The 13,282-nt window shown below is 43.2% G+C and overlaps 2 protein-coding genes across 2 annotated transcripts; one reads left to right on the forward strand and one right to left on the reverse strand.

The window, feature by feature from the left end:
* Positions 1-345: 345 nt before the first annotated feature.
* On the forward strand, positions 346-2,943 carry LOC124691218 (F-box protein At-B-like). The gene is made up of 4 exons (XM_047224512.1): positions 346-574; positions 656-861; positions 1,093-1,192; positions 1,411-2,943. Exons 1-4 carry the CDS (start codon positions 356-358, stop codon positions 2,749-2,751), a joined length of 1,866 nt encoding a protein of 621 aa, XP_047080468.1. The 5' UTR covers positions 346-355; the 3' UTR covers positions 2,752-2,943.
* Positions 2,944-5,690: 2,747 nt separating this feature from the next.
* LOC124677262 (COP9 signalosome complex subunit 6-like) lies at positions 5,691-10,137 on the reverse strand. The gene is made up of 9 exons (XM_047213271.1): positions 9,713-10,137; positions 9,535-9,623; positions 7,987-8,080; positions 7,098-7,159; positions 6,913-6,991; positions 6,705-6,797; positions 6,438-6,538; positions 6,297-6,352; positions 5,691-6,072 (listed from the first exon to the last, which is right to left on the reverse strand). Exons 1-9 carry the CDS (start codon positions 10,083-10,085, stop codon positions 5,988-5,990), a joined length of 1,032 nt encoding a protein of 343 aa, XP_047069227.1. The 5' UTR covers positions 10,086-10,137; the 3' UTR covers positions 5,691-5,987.
* Between the last annotated feature and the right edge of the window lie 3,145 nt (positions 10,138-13,282).

The following is a 13,282-nucleotide window of genomic DNA, read 5'->3' on the forward strand; positions in this document are numbered from 1 at the left end:
GAAGTAATAAGATGGAGCTTTTTTTTTGCCTACATTTCTTTTCACTAAATTGGTTAGAGTTTATTTTTTAAAACTTAGGAAGAGTTATTAGAAGTATAAGACGGAGAGAGTATTAAATATATTTTTACACATTATTATTGATGCTTTCAATGTTAAATAGTAGCAGGTGCTAATCTTTTTTTTTCAAGAACAGTAGGCACTAACTATAAGCCAAATAAATGAATGAACGGTAGACTGAGCTTTGATCCAGGCCCCACATGTCATAGACACATTAGGCCCGGAGTCGTCGTGGTATATCCGGTGACGTTTCTCCCCGCATCTGCCTTCTAGGTCTGAAAGCAACGGGGAAGGGTCAATGGAGAAGAGACCCCGCGCCGGCGACGGCGGCGGCGGCGGCGGAGAAGCCTCCGGAAGCCTCGGAGGAGGCCTGGTAGACATGCTACCGGAAGCGCTGCTGGTAGAGGTGGTTGGCCGGGTGGGGCTGGAGGCCGCCTGCTCCGCCGCCGCGTCCTGCCGCGCCCTCCGAGGCGCCGCCGGCGCCGCCTTGTCAGCCGTCACAGCCCTAGACCTCTCGGTGAGCCTTCCATCTTCCCCCTTCTCTCGCGCTCCAGCCAGGTGGTTTCCCCTAAACGATGGGGTCTGCTCGTTCTTGCAGGTGTTCCCGCCCACGAATGGTATCGTGAACAGGATTCTTGACGGCAATGGCGCGCTCCGCAGCCTCACCGTCAATTGCAGCCTCCTCGACGACTCTGCAGTTGCCGCTATCGCAAAGGGGAGCCTCCGCGAGCTCTCGCTGCTGAAGTGCTCATCGTTCACCCCGTACCTCTTTGCGGTAATTGGTGAGAGATGCGCCAATTTAAGGTATGCTTTTGCAGCATTTGACAATTATATTTTTTGAGGAGATTGAACTAGGCGCTATGAACTGCTGCCTGGTATTATTGCTTATTTTCATCTATGCCTCGAGCCCTCCAGTAGGTGTGATGGACATTGGGGATTTTCTTTGGTGCACCTTATGTCCTGTTCTATAGAAATGATTGGTTTTGATTTTCATCCAAATCATGTGAAGTCTGAGCGTACTGTGTTTATATTCAGATCAATTAAACTGGAGGTGGCAGATTTAAACGGCAGTGAACATTTTGTGATCTGCCGTAAGTCCCTAGCACACGTATTCAAAGGATGTGATTACTTAGAGGTGAGATATCTTTGTCACATATGAACATGATGGCCTCCTTTACTTAGAAAGATGACCGCAGCAACATTGTGTACTTTGATAAGTTCCTAGGTTGACTATCTTTGGGTAGTAAAGCATATTGGTTAGCTAATAGTATTAGCAATGGTGTTTCCGTAATGAGCTGTTGGAAGAAGTTGATTTGGTTGTGTGCTTAATCTGTTCTGAATCTGTCAATGCAGAATATTTCGCTGAAGTTTCCTCTGCGGACTCCAGGCTCTGTTGACTTCGATTCTTTGGTGTATGCTATTCCTAGCACCACCAAGGTACTATTGCTACAGCCTGTGGCTAATTGGCAGGCAAAGAAACTCTTTCCCATAAGCCCTTCTCTGAAGACACCTTTCAGTGACAGTTTAGAATCACTCTCTTTAGTTCTCGACATCATAACAGACGAACTTGTTACCTTCATCACTGGAAGTCTCCCTCAGTTACTTGAGCTCTGCCTAGAGGACAACCCGGGGAGTGAAACAGATCTGGACACTGATCTGACCAATATTGGGCTACAAGCTCTTGGCATATGCCAGAATTTGACACATTTATCGCTGACACGTGGTAAGCTCAGTTATTCTTCCACCTTCAGAAGGGTAAATGACTTTGGGATACTGATGCTTGCTGAAGGATGCAAGCAACTCCAAACCATTAGACTTGGTGGGTTTGCCAAAGTGAGAGATGCTGGATATGCAGCCCTTCTCCACTCATGCAAGGACTTGAAGAAATTTGAGGTCAGTACTGCCTCATGCTTGTCAGATTTGACATGCCTGGATCTTGACGAGGCAGCTACAAAGATTACTGAAGTGAGGTTGCTGTCTTGTAGTCTCTTGACCAGTGAAACAGCTATATCTCTCTCATCCTGCACCAACTTGGAGGTTCTTGATCTTTCGGGCTGCAGGAGCATCGCAGACGCTGGCCTGGTTTCCATCTCACAGCTTTCCAAGCTAACTCTATTGGACCTTGCTGGAGCTGACATTACCGATGCAGGTTTATCAGCACTCGGTAATGGGAGGTGCCCAATATCTTCCCTGTGCCTCAGAGGGTGCAGAAGGATCACCAACAATGGTATAGCTTCATTGCTGTTAGGGAGTGGCACCATCAACAAAACTTTGGTTGCACTGGACATCGGGAATATAGCAAGGATATCAGGTAGAGCTGTCACAGTGATTGCCAAGAACTGCGAGCAGATAAGCAGCCTGTGTCTTCGTAACTGCGTCCTCATCACTGATCCATGTCTCGAAACTCTGGGTTCAGTGCAGCACAACTCTGGTAAAAGCCCCCTAAGGATGCTTGATCTGTCGTACTGCTCTAGGTTGTCCCGCAGCTTCCTGAGGCTATTTGATCCGCTGTTTGACCCGCCACTGTTTCGAGGCCTACGGTGGCTCGGTATCGGGAAGAATGTGCTGGAACGTCGTGGCAACAGCCCGACCGTTGCAGAGATCCTGGATCGCAAGCCAGGGTTGACAATATGTGCCAATAACTGCGAGATGGGCTGCAGGAACCAGTGCCATCCTGACGTTCGTACCCTGTAATGTGCATTCTCGGTAGACATCCTATTTGTTGTTGAAATTCTATGTTTCATTATGTAACAGCGTTCTTAGAAGGTATTGATCTGTGTGTGTATCACTGAATATTTCTTAGGACAGGTATGTTGGTTTCTCATGTTGTATTGTAATGAACTGCTGGATCTGTGCTGAGAATTTGGGTAATTTAGCTTTCAGATGGTAATTTTGGGGAGCATCAATGTCAGGATCCTGATGGATCTGAGGAGCTGGGATCAGCAAGAACATAATTTTGAGAAGATTTGGGAGATACACTAGGTAAATTGTAGGATATAAAAATTAGAGGAAAGTAAGAATTGGAAGATAAATTTGGGCTTTTACTTCTTGATTGACTACAACAGGATACAATCCTAGCCTTATAAGGATGTAGCCAGCTTCAATATGACATCATACCTGAAATACCTAAAATACACTCAGAACTACTTTCTTTTGCGGGGAATGCACCCTCACAGATACTGAACCACTAATAACCCCATATTACATAATAATCCTATTCCCTGGCATTTCTTCCCTACAGAATGAATCGGAACATTGCAACAGATTTCTTGACGGGTACACTTAGAGTATCACAAAATGCTGATCTCAATCTCAGTGTCGGGTTAATTTCATTACTGCTCAGTGGCTTGTAGCAAGAAAATTCAGTTGTTTGTATTACTTCTTATCGAATGCATAGCTCAAATTCATTTTATCTGAAAATTGGTCAAGCTCATGGCCAAATGATGGAAATACACATAGTCGTGCTGCAACAAATATGTTAAGGGTCAACTCATCAATTGTATCGCTCAATTTGTATAGACCAACCATCTAACATAAGTATACATTTATATATAGATCTATAAAGATCTAAACTTGCGCTTTTAAAAAGCTGCTTGGCATGACGGAACACTTAACATATAAAGGGATGATGACGGCTCTGGTAACGTCCATTGAGCGGATGTGGTCTTTTATATGTGGCGGCGATGTGCGCGGAAAGAGGTGAGAAGCCACGGGAAGAAAGCGCGGGAACTAGCGGTGGCGTGCGAACGGTGGCGATGCGTGGAGGAGGCGCAACGCGACATGACGTCTCGTCTGCCCCTCCGTCGCTATTAAGGCAAAACTGCAATGCTTCTGTGTAAGTCAATGACGCGTCCGGCTCGCCACTCCCCCTCGCTTTTCTGTCCGGCACGACCGCAACGTTCCCTGTGGAGCAGAAATAGTCTCGGGACCGCCAAATGAAAAGACCTTTTGAGACGGCTGAGGATAGTAAAATAGCCGACGTGTCTCAAAAAACTTTAGGGGCCGATTTAACTTTGGGGACCGATTTGAGGGACGCTCCTACAAACAGGTGAGCTGCGGCAGGAAATCGGTCTTGAGCACGAGCATGATGAACAGCGGAACCAGAAACAACGCCGCTACTCGCCCGCACAAAAGCTTCTTGGCGCTCTCGTTCCTCACGGTCATCATCTCGCATCTGGTTGCTTCTTCACTATCTCGATCGCTAGCTCTAAAGGTTGACACTCTTTCCTAAGCATGTCTAACAGATCCCTTAAAAGGGCCAAACCCGTATAATAATCGCCGAAATAAAGGGTTGGGCGCTACCCGGCCGTCTAGCAGACCCCGTAAAACAGGCCCTGCATCGATTTTTTACAGTTTTGGTTACGGGGCGGCTCTTCGCCCCTTACTTGTACGGGGCGGGAAGCTGAATACAGGGCAACCCCTCATCCCATTTCACTAGGACGCGCGGATATTTCAGAATTCCCAACCGTTTTTCCCGCGCCGCCGCCATAGCCACCCGCGCGCCGCCGCTGAAAATAGAATATTCCGCAGGATTCTGTTTTACGGGGTGGGAATACGGGGTCTGCTAGCTCGGACGAGTTTTCGGCCGACGAAAAGTGAATACAGGATCCTCTACTCGTGTTTTAAGGGGCAGAAAAATAAGGAGCCTGTTAGACATGCTCTAGTTGGACAATTTGCCATGTCTGAGTTATTCTGTGTCTCAACTCTTACAAGTGAAGCTTACTAGTACGGAGTTTTTTTTTTTTTTTTTTTTTTTTTTTTTTTGAGGAGAAACAACACTTTATTGATCAACTCGAATCATTACAGAGAGCATCGCGGAGAAAGCCCGGTGCCTCAAAACGAAAAATTGAAAAGACTAACAGTTCTGCTCTACGAGCTAACAAGTGTGCTGCTTCATTACGCAAACGAGGGATATGAGTAAACTTCACAGACAAGAAATCCGCCGCGATCAGCTTACGGAGTATTACAATACAGTAGGAACAGGATGTTTTGCACCCGGGAGCAGAGCATATGCTTTAGTTTTTGAAATGAATTTTAAACATGTTATAAAATATGAGTATAAAATACTAAACAATTTTGACAAAAAATGTCGCACATACATCTCGGTGTTCTATGTGTTTGCAAAATCGTTACATGAAAAACCAATATTTTTTGTGTTATTGTGTAAAAAAGGCTAAATTTGGTGCTAAAAATATCCTCTCCACAAGACATTTCTTTGTCCTTTTTATAAAAAACACAAAAAGTGTCAGTCTTCTACGAAACTTGGCATGCACACATATATTTATATATACGAACAATTTTTTTATTCTGATCTTTTTAGGTCTGCATTTCTTTTGAAAAGTCACAAATTAGGCAAAGTTTGGTTAAATTTCACTTAGCTTGACTTTTTTAAAAAAAATGCAAGTGATATATGCAACTGAGTGTTTCTTATTCAAATAATAATAAAAACATACTTCAAGGAATTTATTGCTCCCTATGTTCCAAATTCCTTGTCACAAATTTGTCTAGATACACATGTATTTAGTGTATGATACATGCGAATCTAGACAAATATGTGACATCTAATTGGGGACACAGGGAGTAGTTTGGTTGAGCAAAACCAAGTCAATCAATAAACCAGGATAATACCCAGATAGATTCAATTGAGCAGCATATATTTAGATAAACTTTACATGTCTAACTTACGGGACAAGAGGGATAAACCACCGAGGCACAAAATCAACAATATCAACATGCTTGCCGTGTCACTGACTGAACCAATAGAGAGAATTAAGCTTGAAAACTCCCAGGCACTGCCGGATAGAGTAACTAAAAACCGCACGCACAAACTGCATCTACATACCGAAAACTATTTTCCAAAAGCTCAGCAGATAACCAGCAGTGAGGCATTCACAGATAACCAGAGCATCAGAAGCACGGCAGGAAAGGATCTACATGAAAGCACCCCGTCCTCCTCTCCTTGCAGTGGTTCTCTCATAAGTAGTGTTGAACTTCTCGACCAACTCATTCATTGTGCTGCAAGTCAACAAGGAGTATTATCACCATCAACATCAATATAGGTGCAAGTGCAGTCTGGAACCAGAACTATGATCTGAGTAAACATAAGAATACAATATGCAGAAAAGGAACTGTATCTGACAGAACTTGAGATGTACAGGTAAATTTCTTTTCATATTTTGTTGTACATGCAATATTCTTCCTTATTATCAATAAGTTTCTTTGAAGAAACAGAGGCATACCTTGAACAGTTAGTGAACATTGCAAGGTAAGTCATGAGGAGGGTGTCATTGTATTCCTGAGAACAAAGAGATATCATCATACCATAAGATGCAAAGTTAAGTTATAGAGCTAATACACAACAAAATGGAGCATTAGCTTACTGTCAAGAAGTCGTCTTGGAATTTCTCCGATTCCATAGCTGGTAGTCTCCTGACAAGGCTTGAGACTTGCCTAAGAAGTGAATTATCCAGTGGAATATCACCTGCAGTGACAGAAAAGGCTTGGTACAATTGACATGTACTCATACAAATAATTATAAGACACCAAAATTGTTGGCAACTAAGCTGAGAGACTTTAAGCACATGGATGAACAGCAGCCATATTTTGGAGAAAGATTTACAACATTAGATCGGTGGCTAAAGACGAACCCTTTTGCATGGAACCAAGGTATTGCTGGATGACACGAACCCGGCTGTTGAGCATCTTGATGGCACTGTGTATTCCCGTAAGATGAGCAGCCACTGCTCAAACATATATGTTAGTATTATGTGTTCGAAAATGATACCTTCCGTGGTAGAAAGTACTGCACAGCTCTGAACTATAATAATTTAAAATGAGTTAAGCAAAAATCCTTACACTGAGTTGCTGCAGAGCTACCATCAGATGGTTTGAGATGGGCAACATGATCTACAGATATCCTCTCTGCCTCTACAGTCTGAAACCAAACATATGTTTGACAAGTGTTAATACAATAGTACAGAACTAGAAAAACAAATTCATAGCTAGATCAACACGGAGATTAGTGAAGGAAAAAAACCAACCTCAATTGTGTAATTTGATCTGACAAAGATGAGCTGCGGACCACCATCGATAACATGCAACTCTAGAAATAATAGAAAAGGTGATATATTAAGGAATTGGCAGCCCATATGGAGAAACTGAACCAAGATAAGAACATCGTGCAATAAATAAGCTCCAAAAGTAGTTACAGAAATATTAGAAACAATAATATTGAGGGCTACCCATACTATGCTACTGATGGCTGCAAACTGTTATTTATATATTGAAAGACACTAATCATAAAGAAGTGCAAATCTGATGTGCACTCAATACAAGACACCTATAAAAACATTGAAGTTGTATTGTTGTGGACATTGGCCAGCCAGGCCAGTGCACAACAGCAGAAAATGGCTCAAGGAATCCAAAACCAGCAACAGCCACCAGAGCTCGTAATCCAGGAGAATTAGGAAGTGAACACCACCGTTAATAAGAATAGTATGTTAGACATTTGGTTGACCAAAAGGGCTACAGTCAGCATAGAATAAGAGTTGAATCACAGGTAACTTGGTTGAGCCATTCCTATATAGGTAATGTACCTCCAGAGAATTAGCGAGATAGAATATATGAACTGGGTTTTCTTTTAAGTTTCTTAAGGGTGAAGTTAGGAAGATATTTCTTCATCTATTTGCTACCTCCCAAAGCCCTCTGTCTTTTTTTGTGTGCGGAGAACTGCTAGTGTTCTCATCATTCTCGTTCCAATCTATCCGTATCTTCCACTTCCAAAACACTAATTTCAGTTCAAGCCATTCCATCTGGCTATCCTTTGTAAGAGAATCACATCATAGATAAGACAATCCATAGTAGAACCAAGAAACAAGTCAACTGCAACACACCGAATGACTATACAAACTGTAGATCACATTCACGTACCACTCTCATATATTGTCACAGGGAGATCCTTCTGGGAGTGGTTGATTGCAGGATTCAAGAGAAGATAAACAGGGCTTTCATTAATGTCCATCAGCTGGATAATAGAAAAAAAACCGTTACAGAGAGGTGAAGACATTAAATATAGCATATCATATCCATGTTGATAAAAAATATTCCTGCTAAAATCAAATTGCCAGTATGGTCTCCAACTTTCCATTTTTTGGGTGTGCACTTGAACACAGCTCACCACAGCATGCTAGAGTTTGAGACTAGCTATTCACCATCGCAACATAAGTAATACTGCCAGTGTTCCAAATTAAGTGTTGTGGCTTTGGTTAAATTTAGTATAGATAAGCATGTATCTGGATGCGATTCAGTGTGTAGATTCACTTAATTTAGAACGGAGGGAGTATCTTATCGCTGACCACGACATTAACCATTTTGACATACAACATAATCAAAAAAATTGCACATCTACGGTTAATTTGATTCAGTTTCAAAGGTAACACTGGTTCATTCATGTAGCATAAAAGTATGCAACAGTTGTAGCCTTCATTTTCAGGCTTAACTGGGAACAGGTGCAGTGTGCAACTTGCATAGAAGACTAAAACGAATTTATCTATGTAAACCAAGGATTACAAGTCGCTGAGTCACAACTTGTCGCTGGGGTACCGACTCACAGACTAGTCGTGACTAGTCTCGACTAGCGCTAGACTTGTCAACATGTAGTCGAGCTGTAACTACTAAAAAAAATACTAATACACTACAATATTTATGGCATAGGGGAGTGGCAAGCAACCTGATAGTGTGACAATCACGTCCAGTGGGCAGGGCCTCCACTTCTGTGATGGCATAGCCGAGCTGGCAGCTGCCAGTTGAGAGGCGGCGCAAGGGGAAGGCGGCCAGAGGAAAGGCAGCTGGGCGGGAGGGGTCTGTTTCGGTCTGGAGGGGTAGGGTTTCACGGGCAGGCCTTTTCGTCCCATCCCAGAACTAGTCGCCCGACTCAAACAGAGACTAGTCGTGATTTGTTGTCAACTAGTCAACTTGTTGATCGACAACTTCAACTACTCTGTGTCGCTCCAGGTTGTCGACATTGAGGTTGCGACAGGTTGACAAGCCGCGACAAGTCGAGAGACTCATAATCCTTGATGCAAACAAATATATCCTAAAGGCTACAGCTGAACCTCATCAGAAGCCTAACATGGGTATTGGTTTACAGATAGCAATATGTAGCTGTCATCTGCTCCACACCCACTATAACACAACAACAGGAGAACTCCCAACCTTACATATGCATGCCGACTTTCTAATTCAACAACAACACCTTCCAAATATAAAAAAACAAGTTGATGTATGCACTGTAATAATAATACAAGTTATCGTGCCCCCTACTCTCTTCTACCACCAATTTCACATGGCAGCAATAAAAAAACCACTAACCGCAACAGTAAATCACACCAAATCGCAGATACTTTTTTTTTGCAACAATAGCAAACAGCAAGCACATTGTCAGTCTTAAGGATTAGGAACTTGAGCAAGAGAACTCACAGCCTTGTGGATAAGCATGTCGGTGTCCTGCACATCGCTCCCAGTCGAGTACCAGCCCAGCACATAGAAATCAGGGAAGACCTTCTTATCTGCAGAGCCCACAACCGCACCAATCAGAAATTCCGTCGACAAGCGTCACCAAACCCTAAAATCGCACGGGATTCGTGGGTGGGCTTACAGAGCTCCAGCTTCTTCTCGAGGAAGGCGCGCTCGAGCGTGCCGGTGACGGGGTCGATGACGAGCTCGAAGCTGTTGAAGATCTCGACGGTGCGGCCGCGCTGCACCCCGATCACGCACCCGAAGACCCTGGGCGGGACCGCGGGCTCCGAGGGCGCCTCGGCGGAGCAGGAGGCCTGCGCCTTGCCCGCCGAGGCGGGCTCGGCGGAGAAGGCGGCCTGGGCCTTGACGCGGGTGTAGTGGTCGGAGACGTTCACGATGACGAGCGGGTGGAGCTTGAAGGTGAGGCCGCTGCTGGCGGTGGCGGCGGCGGCGGCGGCGGCGGCGGCGGGGGCCGGCTGGGCGGACGCCGCTGCGTCGGAGGGCGCCGACATCGTCGGGGGAGAAGATGGGCGGTTACCCTAGGTGCGTGGCGCCGACGGCGAGGTGGGCGACGGCGGAAGGCGATGGGGGTTTTTGCGGTGTACTTTTTGGTGTGTTTGCCTAGGTTTCGGCCTTGTATACAGACGTGGTCTCCTGTTGGGTCCGGATTGGGTAACCTGGGCTCGATGGGCTCAAAGTATTGGCCCACGTAAACTAGGCTGGCAAGTATTAGAGTCATACTCAATTCCCTAGTTTTCTGCTGCTCAAAAAAAAAATTCCCTAGTTTTCTTTTTGATGAAAATGACAAGTGAGAAGAAAAAACCTATGGAGCAAAAAAAAGGTAGATTTTTTCACTGTTTAAAATAGAAATGATATTTCTCTGGTCATGATACCACAATGAAAGGCCTTATGCCACGTCTCTCTAAACAACCCATTAATTTTTTTAATACAAACATTGTTCTCCAATATGGGTTGAAATTCAATAGCTGATTTTAAAAAGTAAAATTAAAACAATCAAATTCACTGTTCTCTAACTCTATCGGGGGGCACTGCAACCTTCCATTGTGAAGGCTCTAAAGAAAGAGTAGCAAGTCTTGGCACGGACTGGAGGTCAAAGTGAGTTATGAGATTTAGGGTGTGTTTGGTTGAGATGTGAACTGTTGGAAAAGCTGCTGTCAATTGTGAGCTGTGGATTATCGGAAGTTATTTCTGAAAGTTGTTTGGTTGTAGCAACTGTGAACTGTGGGTTTGGTTAGAAATGTATGTAATGCCCCTAAGACCTAGAGATGTTGTTTATATGCGAATTGATCTGCGAACATCGATATGTGCACTAATTGATTTGTAAATAGCTATTTTAGGATAATACAAATAAAAAAGTGATGTCCTAAAATAATTACAAAAGATAAATGCATGTAAAAGACATGGTTCACGTAAAAAGATATATAACAAATGGTTTACATGACAAGACACAAATGGTTCACACGATAAAGCTAGAAAATAGACATAAATGTTTGACACGATAAATAAATTTTTACACTCGCTTCATCTCCTTTTCATGCTCCCTCTGCAACAAATCAAACCATCCTTCTTTTGTTTGAAGCAAGCTGAAGATCTCCCTAAAATCGGGCTTCACGATCATCATAGTGGTTGTATGCATCAAAGCGGTTCCTTCTTGCACCCCACAATCCCTCGCCATCTGCATAACATCTGCAATGAATGGTACATGGTTCGTTGGAGGATCCGATGATGCCGGCGGGCCGGTCGGCTGAGAGGCGGCGCAGGGGCGGCGGAACCCTATCGTTGGTTTCTTCTCTCGCCACGCACGGACAGGGCCTCTTTCGATCTTGTTGCTTCGGAGGAGAATACAACGAAACGGTACAACTTAACGGATGGCAGTGGGTAATTTTTGAGAGAGTTCAGAAGTCACCGCGACAGAAGCTTTTATCTAGGCGTTGCGACTTCCTGCGGGAATTACACTTCCCATAATCTGCTGCGTTTGGAAATCTGAGGCTTAAAAAATACCGTTTGGTTGAGATTCTGTTGTGCAAACCGAGAAGTTGGCTCTAAAAGCCAAACCAAACACACCCATAGTAGAGTAAGTCCAGATTATTTTTTACTTTAGAATGAATCCACAAGGAGGATTCATCTGAGCTTTCTTGTAGAAGTAATGTAAGCTAATGAAAAAGTAGAAATGCTTTAATTAGATACTAAATATGGTCTTTGAACCTAATATCTATGTATAAACACAAGCAACCGACCATGTATCTTAACATCGCTCGCACATGCATATGCTATCCTAAGATGTGTAGATCACAACAGATAGGTAACCCATTGTAGGACTGAAAATAGATGAGGGGTCGAAAAACATGCCCATTCTACCGAAAGTGCATAGTAGATAGGAAAACCAAGACATTCGACTTGTCGTAAGCAGCTAACTAGACAAAGTAAAAAACATGAAGGCCATTGTTAATCGGATGGTAAAAAATGTTTATTTACTGAAGAGCAAGGGTATCTATAACCATACCCGCAAGTATGATAATCATTCCGTTTACATGTTGCCATGAAGCTTGATTGACCGCTTTCATTTATGGCAACTATTTTCAACCAGTGCTTAGTAGTCACTCTTGAAATAGCAATGTAGAGCTATCCATGGGAAAATATGCAAATACATAGTCATCGCATAGCAAAGGTAAACTTGGTAATGATTACTAGGTAATGGTAACTTTGCAGTGTAAAAGGCCACCTCGAAAACAGAGCATTAAGAACTATCCAGAACTACTACAATCTATGCTCCTAAATATAAGATCTTGTGACAGTTCAAATTGAACTTCCAAAAAATCTTATATTTAGGAACGGAGGAAATCTTTGTTACTACAAGATATATAACTCAACTAACATAGAAACGGAAAAAAACTGATATGACAATGTGACACACTTTTATACTCCATATTTTTTTGCCATGAAATTGCGAAGAAAAGGGTGACAGAAAATCCCTGTTTTTTTTCTTACTAGGACAAAACCCGTGCGTTGCTACGGAAAAAAAAACCTACAAACAGACTTAAACATACAAATAGTTTGCTAAAATCATGAAACCAAAAGAAAAATTAATCAAGATTTGAACACACAACACATGAAATTATTGCAAAGCATGGAATTCAGAGCAAATGTGCCAATTGAAATAGCAATCTAGACGATACATTTAGAAGCAAATAACCGATAGTATCTGTAATTTCTAATCATAGAAACATTGGTACATGAGATTATATATATGTTGTATTTAAATAGGTAGACGGCCGCCCTTCAATGTCGAGTTTGTTAGATCCATGCCGCTCATCGCCAACATGAATTTCAGATACATTTTGTATAGCATTCTCATTGCATTTCTCAGCTTTCAAGCCCGGCTTTGCAGCCAAGTGATGGAACAAAAGAATCGAATTTAGCGGAGTAGCCAGGGCTTGCCAAAAAGTTATCCACGTCAGAGGATATAAAATATGATATACGGGTGCGTCTAGCAAAACAATTACCTGGATCAAAGCAGCCCCGCTGATCGGATGTTCCAATTTTCCGTGTCCTTTCTGGGGCGATCTCTCTCGTCGGGACTGCTGTGCTCTTCGATTCTTTGGCTACTACAGCGTGGGGGATCTCTCTCGTCGGGTCAGGCATCAGCATATGAGGTGCTCCTTGTTTTATTTCTAAGGCGACTTGTTGA

The sequence above is a fragment of the Lolium rigidum genome, chromosome 1, assembly GCF_022539505.1.
Source record: "Lolium rigidum isolate FL_2022 chromosome 1, APGP_CSIRO_Lrig_0.1, whole genome shotgun sequence".
Lineage (NCBI taxonomy): Eukaryota > Viridiplantae > Streptophyta > Magnoliopsida > Poales > Poaceae > Lolium > Lolium rigidum.